We start from the raw sequence: 23,051 nt of genomic DNA, 5'->3' as shown, positions 1-23,051 counted from the left end.
ACTATAAAAAATCATCTCTTTTTCAAATTGTCATAAATGCTTGGATCCATATGACACTTCTTGGACACACCTCAAAATCTCTCTAAGTTTCATGCACAATTTCTCAGTTATCCTTCAGCAATATCAAGACTTTCCTCACTTGTAACAAAAAGTTCAACTCAAGTACCAAGTTAAGTTCCTTACTAACATTACAATTTTAATGTTTTGTATTGCAGACTAATAATACAGTACACTTTTCTCACATGTGACTGGAGAGGCACGCAGGGTAAGCATGCTCAAGATGCTCTGCATACACTGATGTACACAAATAAGTTAACCTTGGGTGGCAAGACAGCTGGCACAGTGCCAATAAGGCCATTTTCTTATTCCCATTTTCTATAATATCTAGGGATTACTATGTTACTTCTGGTGTGGAACCAAGAATTTTTTGTGTGTGGTATATTTTACTGTAATACTTGGTACATTAAAAAATATAATAACCACATCCTTGAAATAAATATTCGAGATAAAGTAAAATGAAAAAAGAAGGCCACAAACCCCACTACTAACCTAATAAACTTTGTTGTGCTTGCTTGTACTCTATTTACAGTAATCAAGATTTTTACTAATATTCTAAAAATATTGGAAATCTCAACATGATTCGAAGTTGAGATCTTGAAAGAATCTTCCTACATATTCTTTTGAGAAACTTTAAAACCTTATTGTGATCCTACTTTGGCCCTGGGATCCATGATTTAAATCAACTTAAATCTTCCTTACCTAAGTTTTTGTTCAAAGTTAATTTTGTCATTTACGGCTAAGTACAATACTGTATATCTGTATGATGATTAATAATGACCCCTTATTTTCTTTATTCCTAAAAGACCTCCCATAGAGAAGGGACATAGCCTCCTTTTGAATTAATTTTAATTATTTTAACCAAGGATGACAAGTTCAGCTGGAATTTATCCTGTGGTTCTAGAGGTCAAAAAGATATTAAGTTTGTGGAAGACATAGCCATGTAAACAAATAAACTGAAGACATAGCTTTGAACCGCAAACATATACATATTGAACATGATAAGTCTACTGGCAACGTAGTCATAATGCTGAAGTTGCTATAGCTAAATGAACAAAAACTAAGGCATAATACCAATCATGGTTTCAACCATATTTATCAGTATAATTAGGCTTGTAAAGTACCAAATATCCAATAGGACAGACTCAAAAACTGAATTTTAATAGAAATAATATTTATTTCCTTACTCACCAGGCTTTCACACTTTTTCCTTCTCATAGCAGGTCAAATCTCATCGCCTACTCTAACATCTAAAAATTTACCATTTTCTTTCACTGTAGTAGCATTGACCCTCCAGTGGAGTATTGAGAGTATATGGAGGTGTATAGCAATAGGAGTGCTTTGGATAACCTATCACCTCACTGCCTTTTCAGTTTCAAAGTAGTAACTTTTTAATAGCCTCTTGACATCGCTAGTCAGCGGGAAGGTTGAGGAGGGGGGAATGTTTTGAATGTCAATTTAGCATAGAAATAATAAATTTGATCATAAAATTCTGTTTATTTTCATGAATCTCCCTGGGTAAATCCCACACTCTGATGGAGGTGGTATAGTGAAGGAAGGAGGTAGAGAATTTATCATCATAGACTATACACCAATTACCTATGTTGATTAAAACAAATTTAATGGTAACAACCATAAGCTAAATAGTTTCACATAAATTGCGAACCCAAATACACTACAGGAAAAATTCTAATACAGTACTAAATATATACCCATGAGAGGAATAAAGCTATATCATTACAAGGGAATGCAATAACTAAGAAGATATACTCAGTTATTCCGATTATAAAACCAATCTTTCAAGAAATTTTTGGTAAAAATCAAACTTGGTATGCCACTAACCCACTGCCGAGTCTTTCCAAAGGGAGATTCCTACAAAATTTAAGGGAAGTAGCTGCAAGTTTTATATCATGAACACAACCCTTCAATCCTGGGTGTATCTTGACTGGAAAGGTTAGGAACAAAGTAGTGAGGGTGAAAATGGGTGTGAAAATGGATTAGCAGCTAGAGTGCTGAAGATGGTGATGAATGCAAGAGTTGATGGGAGAAGTGCAAGAGGAAGGCCAAGGTTTGGGTGGACGGATGGAGTGTCGAAAGCCCTGGGAGACAAGAGGAGAGATGTGATTGAGGCAAAAGAGCGTGATGGAGATAGAATTGAATGGTGAGTGATTGTGCCGCAGTTCCAATAGTCTGCTGCTACCTCAGGCCACCTTGGTGAAAGCTGAGGTAGCAGCAATAGGGGAGTCAGGAAATGTAGTTTCATTTGTGGTGGAAGACAGGGGAGGGTGGGCTGTGGCACCCTTGCAATACCAACCAATCTTGGCTGAGTAGCTTGTCAGGCAAGGAGGAACTATGAAGATTTTTTTTTTCAATGTCTGTTACCTCCCAAAATTAGGGGAAGTGCCATGGTAGATAGATAGATATAGTACTATAATTTTTCTTAAATTAGGGGATAGGGAAAGCTTGATTAAAACTTTTTGCCTTAAATTTTTTCTTTGCCCTGGTAGGTAGGTAAAAGGAAAAAAAAAATATTTTCCCAACACCAAATCCCACCTTATTGGAAAGAGTATGTAGCTCACTAATACTTAGCAGAGGCCAAGATTAAGAGGAAAAGTCTTAGCCATCACATTTTTAAAAGAAAGATCTTTCTAGGGTTCTAAAAGAGAACTCTTTAAATTATATAACATGACATCTAATTTTAAATATATTTCTATGAAAACCTATTCATCAATTGCAAAGGACCTGAATAGTTTCCCAATAATACCATACATAGAAAAATCTAATCTTACAGGGCTGAGAGGGTATTAAGCATGGACCTATAACACTTAATGGATGAAATGGATAATCTACTTTCATAAAATGGGAAACAAAACACTTAACAATAACTGCACCAATCAAAATACACATTCTACAGTATTATCTTTGATACAAATTATTGGTAGATTGCACTTCTTTGGAACCTCATAAGGACAATCTAAAGGACCTAGAAAACCATTTTTCTCTGAGAATATGGTTGTCTCTCCATGCAGTAAGAATATACAGCACATGGATTTGGGTGAACTGACCTCAAAATTGGTTGTATTGGTATGACTGATCCTGTAATGCAATCTCCTTGGACACAAGGACAAAGTGAGCTACCAATCAACCTATTGTTTGAAGATAAGCTGAAATTGCTTATCATCGGCCGAATCATTGAGAATGGAAAAAAGCTCAAAGGTCCAGATCCAACCAATCCTGTAATTAGTTATCCACCTTCCATGCTAAGGAAAAACATCATCTTGTTCAGTGATGTGTCAATTTTTTTTACAGCATTAAAAGATGCCCAGACTATTCATTTGGAAATATTTGTCGTCTTCTTCTTAGCTGCTAATATGTTCAGCTCCCCTGGAACAAACTGAGGTAGAATAATTATTCCCCTAAGATTTTCCCCAAGATAAGAGCACTTTTGCAACCAGGAACGATTCTGACCTCATTGCCTCTTTTTTTTAAATGTAAGCCCGTGCCATTGAGTTCTCTGAAAAAACCACCACACACTTGCCACTAATTATGACTCCCGAGTCTGAAGGGCCGTGAGTACAGCAGAGTTCCAGGCAATAGATTTGTAGAGCAGATTCTGTCTCTGTCTACCTGGCTGACAGAAGATAACCCATGATTGCTCCCCACCCTTTAATGGAAGTATCTGTGAAAGAAGATACTTCTGGAATCTTCATTTCCAATAACATGTAATTTCACCAGTACCTGTTGGTACTCATACCCTGTCTAGATTGGAAGTCTAACGATGATTGAGATGTAACTGGAAATACCTTATTTTCAACTGACCCATAGACAAATTTCTTGGGAAATGCCATGGTCCCTAGTATCCCCTCCACATATCAATGGACAATGCTTTCATCTTCATATAAAAATCATGAATATCTCCAGCTAATGCAGGAATGACTATATACTCTTTTCTGATGGAAAACCCCTAAATGGAACTGTTACTATTATCCATCCCCAATACAGAATCCATTGAGTTGGAATTAGAAGAGAACTTCTCTCCATTGACTAAGACTCTAAACTTTCTCAATAACCTTAGCAACCATATCTGCTGAACCCAAATCTTTTCCAAGATGGTGCAGAGAATTAGCCAGTTGTCTAGGTACAGTTGGCTTCATTAATTCCGGTACACTTCATAGGAAGCTAAGGAGACATCAGTGTACTGGAATTAATGAAGGCAACTGTACAATACAACAAAATTCTTATGCCCAGAAACCAGAGAAATTTTGAGATTGGAGCCATAACATGATGAATACTTGAGGAGCACAGCTGAATCCAAAACACATGTGCTGGAATTTACATATTTCAAGTCATCCCCAGCAAAAAGATTCTTTGATTCCTGATGAATTGGCACGAGAAAGTAAGCACTTGTCCAGCCTATCAAAAACATCAATCCCCTTCCTCACTGCCGCCAGGACTGCAGATGGAGTTCCCATAAAAAATTGGGTGAGAACTGTAAACTGTATTGTACATATCTGTTTAGAATCAAACCTTTCAGACCTGAATAGGCAAAGCTCTGGTAGGTTACCCAATCGCACTTATAACCATACCTTGCCACATAATCTAAAAAATTCACTAGATGGGCAATTCTATTACAGTGAAAGAAAAAGAAAATTTTCAGATATTAGAATAGATGCCAAAATACACCATCTTCAAGAACAAAACAATATGAACCCCAGAGGTGGTTCGGACAAATAAATATAAGCTCTTTGTTACATGAAGTATTTTCCTAGTACCTGTACTGAACAGTATATGCATTTATCCACACTGGATATGAAAATTGGCTGCCAGAGGCATTAATAACCATACGCTCATGAACTTGATAAATGGTTGACAGACATTGATAAACTCCATCTGTGTATTTAAAATACAAAAAAAAAAATTGATTGGCATAACCACATATTTCATAAAATTACAGACCCAAATGAAAGTATTAGTTGCCATATTAATTTTACCCCATGAATCAAGCAATCCTAAATAAGGATTGATCATCACATGCAAGAATTGTCTAACTAAGTTTGGACTCATAGGAAATGTTTGTATTTCTAACATTTAAAGCATGCTTGAAACCTATTACAAGAAACCCATGGTTTAGAAAAATTAACATATTTTAGCTTATCTTTTCATTAACTGATTACGCAATCAAAATTAATGACATTGTTATAATGTATACAAGTGACTCATATCCAATTGTGGACTTGGGAGTAAGACTTTGTTGTCTTTTCAACATTCTCAGCATGCTTATAACTTATTACAAAATATTCATGTACAGTGGAACCTTGATGTTCAGCACTCCAGTCTTGAACAAATCTATCTTTAAACATAGTTTTCAAGAAAATTTTATCCAGGTCTTTGAAGGAATTTTGGTCAAACAACAATCACAACTTATTGGAACTTGTAGAAGTAAGTATGGATACCACCAGAAGCACTGTGCCTTTACAGCACAGGATGCTACAGTAATGTACACTGTGCAGTATTAATTTTAGAGTAGCTGTCTTGCAGTACAAATCCAAAAACCCTCATTAAACATACTATTGCTTAATTCATATTTCTATGTTTTTGCTATAAATGGACATAAAATAGTTTCCAGAAAGGTTAGTGATTGCAATAAGCAAAAAAAGTGAAAATCTCAATAGCATTAAGAAAATGTAATTTCAAAATCTGAGAGTGGTGTATGTCAGTCTGATTTAGCCAAGCAGTGTGGATTTGCAAAATCTACAATATATGCATCATGCTGAGAAATAAGGCCACTAAAGGAGATGTCTTCAAATGATTGACTGTTTCATGAAAAAAAAAAAAAAAAAAAAAAAAAAAGGAGGCAATTAAAGAAGTAGAGAAATTGTTACTGATTTTGATAAAAGAGAAACATTGAGCAGGCGATAGTATTTCTGAGGCCATATGTGAGAAAGCAAAAAAGCTACCAAAATATCCTTAAAAAACCCTGGAATGAAGTAAGGTTTTTAAGGTAGCTGAGATTGGTAGGATTAGTTTAATTTTTGAATTTGAGCTGTATAGCACTTAGCTGGGGGCTGAGAAGACATTCAGTGCCAAAGTGGATCTAGGGTAAAACCCAAAAATTACACTGAAATAAAAGTTAAAGAAGTTAGACAGCAAGATGGAAGAAAGGAAGCAAGAAAAAGAGGTAAACTTGAAGGCTATAAAGCAAGTGCTACTTGAGGACGAAGGGATGCTGCAAAGTGCACTGCGTGAGGTGCACTGATGGCCCTATCCTTCCTATGAGGCGAGGCTACTTCCCAAAAGGTTTTAATGTTGATAAAACAAGCGTCTTTTATATTGGATTAACGAATTTGAACATATGGGTCCGCAGTAGAGTTAGGAGGGCCATTCACCACAGAGGTGCAACTGGGGTAATCCTTACTGTTGCACCATGAAGTTAAAGTTGAAGTGGTTGAAAAGCAAGGAGGAAGAAATAAATCTGGAACAGAAGTAATCTAGATGGCTAAAAAGTACAGTAGGTACACCTAGGGACCAACAAGAAGCTGCAGAGATCCTAGAGCTAGGATAGGGCCTTAATTTATTACTTCAGCCAGAACAGCAAATCACATGTGAAAGCTTTCCTAAGGTTTAACTATAAGATTTGGATATATGAATTCGGGCTATTTAGCCCCATGGTGGGCCTGTGAAGCCATCCACCACACTTGTGCAATCAGGGAAGAACAACCAGTTGCACTACAGATGACAAATGCCTTCTGGGTCATGCCAATAATCAAAATGTTCTGACCAGACTCTGCTTTTTCTTTTTACCTGTCGGTTAAAATAAATCGCTATACATACTGTACCATGAAATCCCTTTTGTATTCCGTGTCACTTGTGAAAATGTGCACCTTATATTCTATGTAATGCCTTTAATTAGTCTTTCATACAGTATACTGTACAGTACTGTGGGTTTCACATATACTAATTTTCTGAGCCCCATGTCCTTAGGCTAGACATTGAATAATTAAGGGATTTTGACGAAGAAAAAATCTATTTCTGGGCTCGAATTGTGTCGCTCCGTGAAATGCTCCTCTAGCACCATTTCTAAGGCATAGTTATTGCTAAATATACCAGAGAAAAAAAAGATGCATGGAGTGCCAGGAATAAACCCAGCTCGCTCACTCTATGAGTGTCGGTATAGTAAACTGGGGCGTGATAGAACCACGACCATAGGTCCCTCACCAATTAGACCTCTCCCTCATCAACATCCCCCGGAACAACGAGGTGCCGTCCTACACCTGTCTGCTGCCTCCTACTACGACTATCCTTCCCCACCCCTACACCTCCCTAAATTTTTTGGCACAAAGGAATCTATTTTATGCCTCTTAATATCATGTTTGATCTTACCATTTATTAATTTAAAGTGTAATTTGTACAACTATTTAGCTGCTTCTCTCTTGTGATCAATTCCTCATGTTTTATAGTTTTGCTCCTTTTACTCACTTTTGGGAGCTAATTTCTTATAGACCCCTTTCTTCAAATCATGACAGCTTCATTTGTAGATTGTATACAGGTATTCTCATCGAGTTAACATTTGCCCTACCTTCCCTATTCAGTATCACGAAAATCCAAATTTATCAAATGATCTGTATTGGAATATCCGTAGTCCGTACAAAACAAAAACAGTTCTTTATATTGTTTCTAGAAGAAACTTTTTTTTTGCTAAATACAGTATAATTGTAAACACCTGACTGGACATAAGAGCATTATTTTTCTGGTCATTATCTACAAAAAAGTCAAGAGGATATGCCTGAAAGTAAACTATTGGTTTTGAATTCATTCTTTACCTAAAACTTGTTTAAAACAAAAAGTCGCTCTAGTAAAGAAGCTGATGTTGTTAGATAAGGCCTGTACTGTACTTCATTCATTCTTTTGGGAGTTCTTAGAGCTATGAAGAAGAGGGTCTAGGATTTTGTCCTTAAATGTAATAAAAAGATCATGTTCCAAAGAAAAACCAGATAAATATTTGAAAACTACATCCAAGTTCTTAGAAGTGTGTTTAAAAAGTAATCAGATGGAATTCTGTGTCCCAGCTATTCCTCAGATAAGTCCAGTGTTGAAGCATTCAAGGCAATATATGAGCAAATACCAAGGTACTCCTCTGAGTTCAATGGGCATGATGAGGGTCAGTAGCTGTTCAAAATTATTAAAGTTTATCAATTCTTCCCAACATAGGGAAAGGGGAAGAGGAATAATTAAAAAAAAAAAAGGTGGAGCTTAAGAAAACAAAGGAATCCTATTAACTATAGATGAATGTGTAACAGAGGGGACAAATAAAAAAGAACAATTATTATGGGCTTAACACATCATCATGACAAACATGATGACAAATACTGTATGTACAAAGGCTCAACATTTAAGGAATCATTAATCGAGGGTGATTAGCAAAGTAAGGAAAAGCAGGAAACTTGCATAAAAGTAACTTTCTGTTCAATGCTCAACTGATTCTAATATTTTTTTCATATTAAAAGCAGAAAAAATCGTCCACAAGAGTTTAAGCCTTAAATCAATGTTGCCTTAATAACAAAATCATTATTAAAAACTACATAAATGCTTCAAAGACTTAAATCATTTGAATTGCCTTCTCATTAATATACATACATATACCAAAGGCACTTCCCCCAATTTTGGGGGGTAGCCGACAACAACAAGAAACAAAACAAAATATAAAAAAATATAATGTGGAGGTAAAGATACATAATCTAATTTAAAGTTACTATAAATAGGCAATTAAAGGTTCACATCTTATGATAAAAGTAAGCCCTATGCTTCATGCTCACCATTTACATAAGATTTGCAAATATACAAACCTTCCAGACTTCCTATTTGTTAATGAAAATGGTGGAAAATAACATATAAAGACCTTATGCCTCTATGTGATGAAGTTGAAATTATTGAAGACTATTATCATGAATTTCCCCACTGGACACTATTGTTTACCTTTTTCCCTTGCATTACATACTACAAGCAATACTAGAGGCAGCACTATTTCTTTGGCCCCTAGCTGCATTCCTTCATTAGTTCCTCCCCACCTGTTCAATTTCTTAAAGAACTTAATTTACTTCAATTATCAACAAAAGTTTGTGATAACCATAAAAGTCTAGAGACCAACAAGAATACTGCTTACCGTGGGTCCTGAACAGCATACAGCAGACTGGATTCCAAATAAACCATGCATTTCACTTTGACTCCCTGACTTTGTTTGCTTTCTGCCTGCCTATCCAACTTACTTTCTTAACTCTAATTTTCAACTAAGAGAGATTTAATCTGTCAGAAAAGCCCCATCAGTCTAGAAAAATGACCAAGTGGTAAGGTTAAACTATTATAATTATTATATCTACAAACTAAAGATAGATCTAATAGATACTATTGGCAATAAGAACAAAACCAAATAATATTTTAACTGTCCCCTACACAGTTTGCAGTCAATATTTTTACTTGCACTTGACAATATTAATTATTTTTTTGGTTATCAGCTTTAAATATGCAAGTCAATAAAATGTCAAAAGACAAAATAAACTTACTATAAATTACTAGGTTTGGATTAGAACCTGCTGGTACCTTACGACTAAGAATATTAGCATTCCATTATTTACAATACTACACCAATTACATAAAATTTAGGTCTCAACAGTAAATTATGTACACCATTCAAAATAATCATGAAATTCCTGATCAGAATACTACCACAGATCATAGGCTAAAGCTTAAAGGACAAAGAGTTGTATCTATTATTCATAATCTTCTTGCTTGCTCAATAAAAGCAGCACCACATAAAGTCTATTTAACCATGCACACGTGACATTAGTTCAAGTGGCCATGTTTAACTTTTCCTACCATACTGACAGTCCATAAAGAAACCTAGTTCCCCTAAACAAAATAATAAATTAATCAAGCTGCGTGATACAGTACATTAAAATATCTAAATTGTACCACTACAATTTCTTCGTACCTCCCAATTTATATTACTGACATCCTGTAGGTTTAGAAATTAAATTCAAAAGCACTTCATAAGTTTAATAAAAATCTGAATAGTTTTCTTTGTATTTCCAAAGGTTTTGCATAAATAAGTAAAATGGCCTTAAAAATTAAATTACATTTTGATAAGAATAACAAGTCCCTTCTAAAAAGTTATTGAGCTCGATAATCTGTTTCTCTACGACAAAATACTCTACTTAAGAATTTAATTTATAAAGCAAACAGGTTCACTCATTCTTGAAAAGGAATCACCAAATAACTTTGAAGACTAAAAATTAAAAAACAGATTCTTGAAACACTACTAACTGCTTGTATAATCAATACCTATGTTTACATCCCCACAGAAAACATCAAAAGCATGCATCAGGTACTAAACACTGCATTGTGAAATATGTGCTAAGATTAAAAGGTCACTTTGTGAAGGCCACAATCATACTATTTTAATCAAATGAAAGAAAAGATAGCATGCCACTACATGAACTTAAATATTGCATAAAATTTTACAAACCTAACTAATTCAGCAGGCCACCCTTACAACTAAACATAAAAATCAGAAACAAATATACGACATGTGGTAGACACCAAAACAGCCTACTTGTTAAGAGTGCAGACTGGATTATCTAGGATAAGCTCCATTTTCACTTTGGGTCCAACAAGTTCTCTGATGTTGTCGATGCCATACATGATCATTGCTGGTCTGTAATAAATAAGATCAACAACTGCTAAGTTATATGTTAAAAAGAATAGTTGCTCCAAACAATTATACAAATCTCCTGCTCATGTATATATGTTTGTATATATGTAAGTGTATATATATATATGTATATATATATGTATGTATATATATATATATATATATATATATATGTATGTATGTATATATATATATATATATGTATATATATATATATATATATATACAGTAGGGTCCCGAATTAAGCGTGTTCGAATTACACGATTCCCCTTTTCCGCGATCGCTATTTTTCAAAAATAAATTTTCTGTATCTGCGAGGCTGTTCAAAGTTCGCGAGTCAAGCACTACAAAATGTATCAAATCTATTGTCTTTTTAAGTATATTGGTAGCCCTAAATACGGTGATTTATGATAAATGTTACAAAACAATATCAACATTACATTTCATTAACATAATTTCATAATGAATAGCCTATTTAAGGATAAAATTCCACATCAACAATGAAATCAACTGTTAACTGCGCGAGTCCAGCTGACAAAATGTAAACAGAAATGTGGTTACGTTCTCGGCAATCTTTATCTTTCTCCAACCTTACGATAATTGCAATGGTAGTGTTAATGATGGCATATTAAAACATTATTTTTGTTTAGTAGAGTATATATTAAAGGTCTATTTTTCCCTTCGGGCGTTCAAGGTTTTCACGAGTAGACTGGGTTCGTTTATCGGCAGTGAATAGCCTAAACTTCGGTAACCAGTCGTCAATATTTTGTCGTATTTTAAACAGTATACATTTGATTTGCAAACATTGGTTTTGTAGAGTAGACGGTAAAATAAAATCTAGAGAGAGAGAGAGAGCGAGAGAGAGAGAGAGAGAGAGAGAGAGAGAGAGAGAGAGAGGCAAATCTCTCTCTCTCTCTCTCTCTCTCTCTCTCTCTCTCTCTCTCTCTCTCTCTCTCTCTCTCTCTCTCTTTTGCAAATCAAATGTATACTGTTTAAAATACGACAAAATATTGACGACTCGTTACCGAAGTTTAGGCTATTCACTGCCGATAAACGATAACAAACCCTTTAATGCAAACTAACTGTATCCTTTGATATTCCTCTATATTTATCACGAATTCCTTCTATACCTCCTCAGACACTCTTATTTCAAATATCTAAATTATTCTTATCACAACTAACACCATCTAGTCATTTTCATTCCATTATATCTATTATTCCTCTGGATCTTATTCCCTTTCCTTATTCTGTTTATTCGATGGGATTCGTTTTTCCCTTTACCGTCTTTCAGAATCTATTTTTAGCCACTGGCAACCAAATCCCCCCTTCCCCCGTCTCCTACCGTCTCCCCTGCGAGTCCACCCAGCCTATCTCATCACTCCCCCCACCTTCATCCTCCCGTTCTAGGTCTGTAACCTTCTGCGTCATAATATCTCTCTCTCTCTCTCTCTCTCTCTCTCTCTCTCTCTCTCTCTCTCTCTCTCTCTCTCTCTCTCTCTCTCTCGTTATACAATACTTCCAAATAGATGAAGAAACCAAAATCGGTTTTCTTGAAGTGTCAATTAAATACAAAACGAAAAAATTATACCGTGTATACACCCATTTCAATCATAGCTTAAAATACGGTAACCGATTTCGTCCGCAAACCACTATTTTTTAGGAAACACCATTCTATTCCAGAAAATTTTTACTCTTTAAATGTCAATTACGCTATAATAAAACATGTACTTATGTTGTTAAATTTCGGGTGTGTTTTAAAAATCGAGTATTGCTAACTTATTTTTTTTTTTACTTTTGGCTGTGATCACATCAGCTGATGTCTAGCTTCCGCGTGAATACAATAACAAAGAATTGTTTGCACCATTTCTTAACTTATTCAAACCATCTATACAGTTAATATCACATAAACACCAATGTGTTATAACCTATCATATTTATTGTTTAGTACTTTAAAACCATCTCTCTCTCTCTCTCTCTCTCTCTCTCTCTCTCTCTCACACATCGAACGTTATAGCGGTAACCTAATTGTTCGGTGACTTTAAAAACAGGCCTAGTACTTTCTTCTTTTACTTTTTTTGCATATGGATCCACAATTGAGGTGGGTACAAGTTGACTTATAACTGAAGTTAGGAAAAGTATTTTGGATATGGAAAGGACAATTATCTTTCGTAACAGTTTAGAATTATCGTAAGTTATCACTTTGTCATTAGCGGCAGTTTGCTATTGTGGATTAAACGCATAAGGAAAAAAAAAATTCCAGCTTTGCTACGAATTTAGGAATTTATATGGATACGGTAAGTAAAATATTTGTAATAACATAATGTTTACTAAATGTTTGTAATATCATTAGTTATGACTTAGATCATGTGTGTTTAATGCATTCGTTTGTTTATTATGATCGAAGATGGAGCGTAAACAAATGGAAGGTTTCCGTTTCAGGCGGCATCATAAAGAAAAACATTTCATAAATGGCATTCATTTCATTTATTGGAAAGTTCTAATAAAAAATAATTAGAACATTGGTAATAACAAATTCAACATATAATCTATACTTGGTAAAATTGCTGTCAATTCAAAAACACAGATGTATAAATGCGTCTGTTTCTTCGTTGTGATCAGAGATAAACGTAAACAAAACATTGGTTGTCGTTTTCTATTGTGCTTTTTAGCGTGTTTAGGAAACGCATGATATAAAATCACCTTTATTTTGATAATTCTGGATTTTCAATCATACAACAAGCTAGTCTATAGAGTGATGGTTTTGCTATTCACCAGTTGTATTATACAATAGATATGACAAACATTAAAATTTGTCTGTATTTTGGGTTGTGTTATAACGGGAAATATATGGTGTTTACACCTATCCTGATTGTAATTTTAACAATTTTTCAAGTTATTAGAACTTTAAAGTATATTAAATGTTTTATTTATTTACAAGAACAATTTGATATTATAAAGAAATACAGTATAGTACAAAGAAAGTATTGGAAATGGGTAGTAAACACATTTGAATAGGCAAATTGTTGGTTGCCATGGCCGCAATGGAATTATTTCTGTTAGTTGTGTGTTTCGAAATTCGCGATTTTCCATTTACACGAGGTCATTAATAGACCAAATTCTCGCATAATTCGGGACCCTACTGTATATATATATATATATATATATATATATATATATATATATATATATATATATATATATATCTATTGAAACTGAAGAGCCAATTTTTTTCTTTTTCTAATGTTTACTAAGAATCTACTGAGGTTTCATAATCTCTTGGGTCTCTCTTTGTGTAGAGACCAAATGATTTCCTAAAACTGGGTTAGTATAATTCTGACAGTATCAAGAAAAACATTACTGCAATAGACAAATCCTTTCACATCAAACAATACTAAGATCAAAGGATCATTGTGTAAATATGACTTGTTACATTTTATATGTTATAGTATGTACACAATCCTTGTCTTATGCAACAATAACAACTAAATACACAATGACATTAAACACCCAAATATTTAGGCGTTTTCTTATAATTCATTCCTTCTATTTTTGTTATTAGTTCTATTTGTAAATATGACCTAAAAAAAAAAAAAATTATTTTATAGGACAGGAATGGTTCACAGTACATTTATTAACTATGTAATAAGAATCAGGAAAATATATACAGGTACATTACACAAAACCCAACAAGATTAATAAAGTGTCTGATGTAATAATGAAAAGTTATCTTGTGGACCAAAATCTAACCATTAAGAAAAAAAGAGCTACAGTATTACAATACACCAGTAATCAGTTTCCAGCACTCAAAATCTTTCCATGAAGATGTGAAATCACATAGGCTACTAACCTTTCTAAAGAAACTCCGAAAGCTGCGATGGTAACATTATCTGGTAGTCCCATTGGACGAAGCATCTCAGGTCGAAAAATACCAGAGTTGCCAACTTCTACCCACCTTTTCAAGCCTTGGTGATAACTGAAAACACAAGAAATCATTGAAATGAGAGACAAAGTCAAATACTTTTAACATGATAGAAAACAAAAGTCTTCAATGTGCACCTAGGGTGCAACCTTGAACAATAACACTATGAGACAGTCAGATAATATATTCACTTAAGGAAAGAGAGAGAGAGATAATTATTTACCAACATCATTTTCATCATTGTAAATACAGTACTGAAAAATGTTATTTTCCTTAGTAAAATAAATTTTTGAATATACTTACCCGATGATCATGTAGCTGTCAACTCTGTTGCCCGACAGAAATCTAAGGTCGGGATACGCCAGCGATCGCTATACAGGTGGGGGTGTACACAACAGCGCCATCTGTGAGCAGGTACTCAAGTACTTCTTGTCAACAAGAACTCAATTTTCTCCTCGGTCCACTGGTTCTCTATGGGGAGGAAGGGAGGGTCCTTAAATTCATGATCATCGGGTAAGTATATTCAAAAATTTATTTTACTAAGGAAAATAACATTTTTCAATATTAATCTTACCCGATGATCATGTAGCTGATTCACACCCAGGGTGGTGGGTGGAGACCAGCATACATGTTAACATTAGAAGCTAAGTATCCCGTATCTCATTTTAGCAGTTATTCAAAATAACATAAAATAAATAAGTACCTGGTAAGGAAGTCGACTTGAACCATTACTCTGCCTTTTTAAGTACGTCTTCTTTACTGAGCCTAGCGATCCTCTTAGGATGCTGAGCGACTCCTAGGTGCTGAAGTATGAAGGGCTGCAACCCATACTAAAGGACCTCATCACAACCTCTAATCTAGGCGCTTCTCAAGAAAGAATTTGACCACCCGCCAAATCAACCAGGATGCGGAAGGCTTCTTAGCCTTCCGGACAACCCAAAAATATTTCAAGAGAAAGATTAAAAAGGTTCTGGAATTAGGGAATTGTAGTGGTGGAGCCCCCACCACTACTGCACTCGTTGCTACGAATGGTCCCAGAGTGTAGCAGTTCTCGTAAAGAGACTGGACATTCTTAAGATAAAAGACGCGAACACTGATTAGCTTTTCCAAAAGGTTGCGTCGAATATATTTTACAGAGATCTATTTTGTTTAAAGGTCACGGAAGTTGTGACAGCTCTAACTTCGTGTGTCCTTACCTTCAGCCAAGCTTGGTCTTCCTCATTCAGAAGGGAATGAGCTTCTCGTATTAACAGTCTGAAAATAATAGGATAAAGAATTCTCTGACATAGGCAAAGATGAATTCTTAACTGAACACCATAAAGCTTCAGACGGGCCTCGTAAAGGTTTTTAAAATAGAACTTAAGAGCTCTTACAGGACATAATACTCTTTCTAGTTCATTTCCAACCATACGATAAGTTTGGAATATCGAACGATATTGGTCAAGGCCAAGAAGGCAGCTCGTGTTTGGCTAGAAAACCAAGATGTAGAACATGTAGCCGTTTCGGATGAAAATCCGATGTTCTTGCTGAAGGCATGAATCTCACTGACTCTTTTAGCTGTGGTTAAGCATATCAGGAAAAGAGTCTTAAAGGTGAGATCTTTCAGGGAGGCCGATTGAAGTGGTTCGAACCTGTTTAACATAAGGAATCTTAGAACCACGTCTAAATTCCAACCAGGTGTAACCAAACGACGCTCCTTCGTGGTCTCAAAAGACTTAAGGAGGTCCTGTAGATCTTTATTGTGGAAAGATCTAAGCCTCTGTGACGGAAGACTGATGCCAACATGCTTCTGTAACCCTTGAAAGTGGGAGCTGAAAGAGATCGCTCTTTCCTCAGATATAAGAGGAAGTCAGCTATTTGAGTTACAGAGGTACTGGTCGAGGATACGGATACTGACTTGCACCAGTTTCGGAAGATTTCCCACTTCGATTGGTAGACTCTAAGGGTGGATGTTCTCCTTGCTCTAACAATCGCTCTGGTTGCCTCCTTCGAAAAACCTCTAGTTCTCGAGAGTCTTTCGATACTCTGAAGGCAGTGAGACGAAGAGCGTGGAGGCCTTGGAGTACCTTCTTACGCGTGGCAGACGTAGCAGGTCCACCCTTAGGGGAAGAGTTCTGGGAACGTCTACTAGCCATCGAAGTACCTCGGTAAGTTATTCTCTCGCGGGCCAGAGGGAAGCAACTAGTGTCAACTTTGTCCCATCGTGAGAGGCGAACTTCTGCAGTACCTTGTTGACAATCTAGAACGGAGGGAATGCATATAGATCTAGATGAGACTAATCTAGTAGAAAGGCATCTAAAAGAACCACTGCTGGGTCCGGGATAGGTGAGCAAAGTATTGAGAGCCTCTTGGACATCGAGGTTGCGAAGAGATCTATGGTTGGCTGGCCCCAGGTGACCCAAAGTCTCTTGCATACATCTTTGTGGAGGGTCCAATATGTTGGAATTATTGTCCCTTCCTACTGAGACAATCTGCTAAGACATTCAAGTTGCCTTGGAAGAAACTTGTTACTAGTGAAAAGTCTAGACCTGTTGAACAGGAGAGGAGGTCACTTGCGAACTCGCACCATGTCAGAGAGTAGGTCCCTCCTTGCTAGGAGATGAACATCAAAGCAGGGAGTTGTCCGTGTTCACCTCCACTACTTTGCCTTGAAGGAGAGACCTGAAGCTTTTCCAGGTCAGACGTACTGCCAGAAGCTTCTTGCAGTAAAAATGCATTGTCCTTTGACTCGAGTTCCATAATCCCGAGCATTCCCTACCGCCTAAGGTCGCACCCCAGCCTACGTCCGATGCGTCTGAGAAGAGAACGTGGTTGGGAGTCTGAACAGTCAGGGGAAGACCCTATAAAAGGTTGATAAAGTCCTTTCATCAAGTCAGACCAGACTTATCTTCCGGAAACCAGGATCGAGACCGCTTCTAGCGTCTTGTCCTTTTCCAGTGAAGAGCTAGATGAAACCGAAGAGGATGGAGGTGTAGTCTTCCAAGTGACACCAATTGAACCACGGATGACAGTGTCCTAACCAGACTCATCCACAGCCTGACAGGGCCGTGTTCCTTCTTCAGCATCTTCTGGATGGATAGCAGGGCTGGGGGTTGATCGTCTTGTTCAGCCATGTCCTCATCAGAGGGTTCCTCATCCGAAACTGATGAGGAAACGGCAACGGAGCGGGCAACGTCTGACTCGCTGAATCCGGTCGCACTGGTGGATGCGTGACGGAGCCGGACACAAGATCATGGTACTGCTGCACAGTCTGTGAACTGTCAACCATGGGGATGCCAGGAAGTACAGCGACAACCCGAAACTGTCTAGACTGTCTGGGTAGTGCAGACAACCCCTTATCGGGTTGCTGAGGTTGCCGCACTGCGTCACAACAAGTCACCTCTGCTGGTTGTTGAACGTCTTCCCAGTGACACACTGAACGTCCACAACCACCTTCGAGAGTAGCTTAACGTCAACGTGCGACTGGCAACCCACACTGGGTCGCACCGGTGGAGGAACCATCTCAACTGGCGGACGTGAGTAGGATACCTCAGCGTCAACAGGGCGTACAACCAACCGGTAGGAAGATCGTTGGCAAGAAGGTTCTTCTCCGTAAAAAATCCTCTATCAAGGACTAAGCTTGGACTGCATGTCTTGCAACAAAGCCCAAGGTCTATGGGAGCAGGTGTGGCAACAGACGGGGTTAGCGACTGAAGCGGAACCATTTACCCTCCCTGGAAGCATGTTATGCTTTAATTAAAGTCCATAGGAGGCTAAGCAGCTTAAGGCTCCTCTCCAAATGACAGAGTCCTCAAGGGAATATCAGAAGGAGGGAGAACAGCACTTTCTCATCTACAGGAACCATGTCCGAGAAAAGCTAGGTTATCTCAGTGAGGGTTTCACTGGTGCATAAGCAGCAGACCAGAAGGCAACGTTATGAAACTGCTTGACAGTCTGTAAACTGTCAAAAACTGAACTGTCAACCCCAACAGGTGCGTGAGGACATACAGCACTGGTGTATTAGTAGCACACCAGAAGGCAATGTCATGTAACTGTTAGACAGTCTGTGAGTTGGCAACAACCAAAGCTGTGTGGGGAAGCCTCAACTCCTGACTGACTAGTTTGCTGCGGGCGAGTGGCGGTAACCACAGTGTGTTGCTGAGGCTGACACACCGTGTCAAAACACGGCAGCTTGTGGTAGCTCACGCACGGCAATGGAGAGCTCCGTGTGTCTGTGGGAGTCAGCATGGGTCTGGCAGGGTCGACTGCGCATGGGTGGAGGAGCTCTCACAACAAGAGTGTGGGAGCAGGCAGCCATGCCGGGCGCACAACCGTGGCAGGCTGTAGGCCAACGGGTGCATCGTCAACCTTCTCCGCAGTCGGAGTGTGGGAGCTGGCAACAACAAAAGCGGAGTGCTGGTGCGTGGGAGGGACTGCCGTGGGTTGCGGAGCATGCCGCATTGTGGCAAAACACGGCAGCTTGACAGCACCTTCCCACTGCTGATGCGGTAGCTCACGCATGTCAACGGAGGGTGCAGCATGAACATGCGTCTGGCAGGGTCGACTGCGCATCGGTGGTGGAGCTCTCACAGGTGGAGTGTGGGAGCAGGCAGCCGCAGTATCTGCTGAGCGCACAACCGTGGCAGGTTGTAGGTTAACAGGTGCAGTGTCAACCTTCTCAGCACGATACTCCTGCATGAAGGAAGCAAGCTGAGACTGCATATCTGCAGCATGGACCACTAGGGTCTATAAAAGACGGCAACAAACGGAGCTACTGTCCGTTGTGACTGAGGGTCTAAAACAGCTGGTGCGGCAACAGACGGAGTTACTGCCTGTTGCGGTACCACCTTGCCTCTCTCGGAAGGTGTGCAGTCGTCGAAGACTGCAGCGAGTCCGAACTGACCCAGTGGCTACACCTAGGCCGTTGGACTTGCGCGGAAGGGACCGACTTGCACTTAAAAGCTGCAAGATTTGGTCCATGGTTTCTGCGAGAAACCTCTTCCGCAGACGAGGAATAAATGGGCTCTCTCGTCTTTGTGTGGGTGGGGTGATCACGTCGGCAACGTGTGTAGATACACTCGAAACCACGGAGGGAAACGTCTGTTCGTCGATCAAGGCCTGTGGAACCCATAAGTCCTTCGACATTACTTCTCCCCTGGGCTTGGGAGCTTGTAAAAGGTATCGGACTAGGTGAACAACTGGCACGAACAGACGAACCCTCGAACGCAACACTGTAACACTTTGCGCATATCACTTTATCACTTTTGATTTTCTGTTTGCACTCATTTCACTGAACTCGAAACTTTAAGTGATTTGTACCTGAAACACGCAATCCTATCCTTCATTAAAAGGTAGTAATTGCGAAAACAGTTTTACAATGCAACAGAAAAACATAATGAAAGATAAAGAATTCAGTGGCTGGAAAAGAGACTAAACACTAGATCAAATAAACTACGTTTAAAATCTCTCACCGCATAAAGCCTGGGAACAAGAATAAAACTCTAGAAATGTTTTACCTTCTTCCCCTATACAGTGAACCCTCGCTACTTCGCGGTTCGACCATCGCGGATTCACCACTTCGCGGATTTTTTCCATAACCCATATATATACAGTAATATATATATATATATATATATATATATATATATATATATATATATATATATATATATATATATATATATGTATGTATGCATGTATTTATGTATATATGTAGGTATGTATATGTGTATACATATAAATATATATATATATATACACACACACACACACATATATATATATATATATATATATATATCTAAAGTAGGAAGATGTGATGTAGTTCTAAGGGAAAAGTATGGGAAATATGTCTGGGTAATAAGCAAAGCTCTACCTCCAGTTTGTTTCTACATTATGATCAGAGATAAATGTAAACAAAACATTGGTTGCCATTTTTTATCATGCTTTTTAGCATGTTTAGGAAATGCATGACATAAAATCACCTTTAATATTTGTGCCTGTTTTAGTTTAGGGTACTGTAGTACATGCATTAAGTGTTCTGTACATTAAAGGGTAGTTTGTTAACAGTACTACGTACAAGGGAAGGTTTTAAAAGTCTGAATATACATGTTGAATAAATAGGTAAATATGGTGTCACTACTTAGCGGATTTTCACCTATCGCGGCCGCGACTGGAACCTATCTACCGCGATAAACGAGGGTTCACTGTAGCGACTAGGGAGAAGAGTAAAAAACGAGAACAACGTTACCCGCTTGAACGAAACGTTTATTCTCCTCTCTCTCTCTCTCTCTCTTGACTTAGAACCTGAGAGATGAGCCCAATTATATATCGTTAAAACATATTATTTGTTAAAGGAAAAAAACTGAAAGGTTTCCCAAATAAAAAGTTCCTTTATTAGAATTAAAACCATTTAAGCTAAGAAAGAATGAACGAAACGCTAGAATCGGTTTACTCTTACTGCAACGTGAAACCGTGAAATACTCTCTCTCTATCGTAACGATAGAGCGCATGTTGAACGTTCTGAACGTCAACAACTGCGGAGACAAAACTAAACGTTAGTTCATCTTTGAAAACAGTACGAGACTATCAAAGAAATTCTTTCAAAAACATTAAAATTAAAAAAGTATAAATTCTTAAAAGGAAATACGATATGACGGGCTCAATGTTAATTAACTTCGGTTCCAAGTAAGGACCGCCTACTATTAGGAAAGGTCGCATATAAACAAACATAAAAATTAATTTTTATAAGTTTATAATAAATGGAAAGTTAATCGAAGAGGCCTATAAATGGCGGAGAGATATAAAATAAATAGATCTATAACTTGTTAAGCAAAATTACCAAAAACCTAAACACACTTCCGTCTAAGGGAAGGGTCGGTCATTTAAAAGTGAAAGAGAGTCCATACTCTCTTCGTCACCAACACTTCCGTCTAAGGGAAGGGTCGGCCATTTAAAAGTGAAAGAGAGTCCATACTCTCTTCGTCACCATAATTAAATCTATCCAAAACGAGTTCAAGTTTTGAAAGAAGATAAAACCCCTGCATAGCGAAAGCTCAAAACTGGAATAGTGTACTTCACCAAAACGTTGTGAAAACAAATCCAGTTAGGGACGGCGTATTTAGTAGGTCTTGCCTGTGGCACGACAGAGGAAAAATTGAGTTCTTGTTGACAAGAAGTACTTGAGTACCTGCTCACAGATGGCGCTGTTGTGTACACCCCCACCTGTATAGCGATCGCTGGCGTATCCCGACCTTAGATTTCTGTCGGGCAACAGAGTTGACAGCTACATGATCATCGGGTAAGATTAATATTGAAAATACTGTAGATCAAAGTCCAAAACTGCTTAACTAAAAACAACTGCTTCTAAAAGGTTTTGATTTTTGGTAATTTTGTTTATTTATCCATTACATTACTGTACATGACTGGTTCTACAGGCTTATAGTTTAGACAATTATGTTTACTAACTAAAAACATCAAGATACTGGTCTCATGAGAGAGAGAGAGAAGTCCAATAAATAATCTCATATTCTCAAAGTACTTACAAAAGTTCAAGACAATGCTCAAACTATTATTTTTTTATTGTTACCACAATAGACCCCTTATCTACCTAGAGAAAGCGTTACAGCAATATGAAGTGTTTTTAATACCCAAAAATAGAACGAAGTTTTGTTCTTTCTTTGAATGAGTTTTTATTGGAGTAAGTACGATTAAAAAAGAAGCTGTAAATTTCATACAATACAAAAAAAAAAATGAAAAATTTACCATAAAATTTAACGATTACTGTAATGCTAAGCATGAAATCTTCAACACCAACTTGCTGCTTTTCCAAGATATGAAAGTTTTCAATTTGAAATGAAATGATTCTTGCGAATTATAATGCAAATTTCATGTATAGTACTGTATAAGCTTAATATAATAAAAGTAACAATTTGTGCATGTGGTTTTCTTTAAGATAGTAAAATATGCACTTTGTTAATGAATGATTTATGTTTCAAAACAGCTTACGTAGACAATTTGAATACTTAAATTGACTTGGCTGGAATATGATTTTTCTTTCCCAATTAGCTGTTTTTAATAAACTTTTTTTTTTTTTTGCATAAATTAGCCACCAATGTTCGGTAATCATTGCGTATATTATTTTTCTTTTTCTCTGTACTGAATTGCACAAAGATAATAGAACTGAAGAGTATGAATACAGTGGTAATATGGTTGAATATAGATCAAACCTAACCTACACCAATGTCTAGTTTTCCAAAGGCTGGTGTAAACAAACTTTAATACTTTAAAACTTAGTCTACATTCTTAAGTGAAAATCAGTAAGAATTAAAGTGATAAGAAAATATTTATCATTAGGATAAAAATGAAACCAATATTAAATTAGAATTCATT

The 23,051-nt window shown here is 37.2% G+C and overlaps 1 protein-coding gene across 1 annotated transcript in view; it reads right to left on the bottom strand.

Annotated features, from left to right (window-relative positions):
* Positions 1–23,051, bottom strand: part of alpha-PheRS (phenylalanine--tRNA ligase alpha subunit) — a 108,862-nt gene that overhangs the window by 41,623 nt on the left and 44,188 nt on the right. The window contains exons 9-10 of the mRNA XM_068362282.1: positions 14,610–14,735; positions 10,664–10,765 (exon numbers count right to left, since the gene is read on the bottom strand). Coding sequence (XP_068218383.1) covers positions 10,664–10,765; positions 14,610–14,735 — 228 coding nt within the window. The remainder of the gene's footprint in view (positions 1–10,663; positions 10,766–14,609; positions 14,736–23,051) is intronic.

This window comes from Palaemon carinicauda, chromosome 38, assembly GCF_036898095.1.
Source record: "Palaemon carinicauda isolate YSFRI2023 chromosome 38, ASM3689809v2, whole genome shotgun sequence".
NCBI classification, from domain to species: Eukaryota; Metazoa; Arthropoda; class Malacostraca; order Decapoda; family Palaemonidae; genus Palaemon; species Palaemon carinicauda.
The sequence above is the reverse complement of the archived record's forward strand: the minus strand, read 5'-3'. Positions and strand labels throughout refer to the sequence as shown.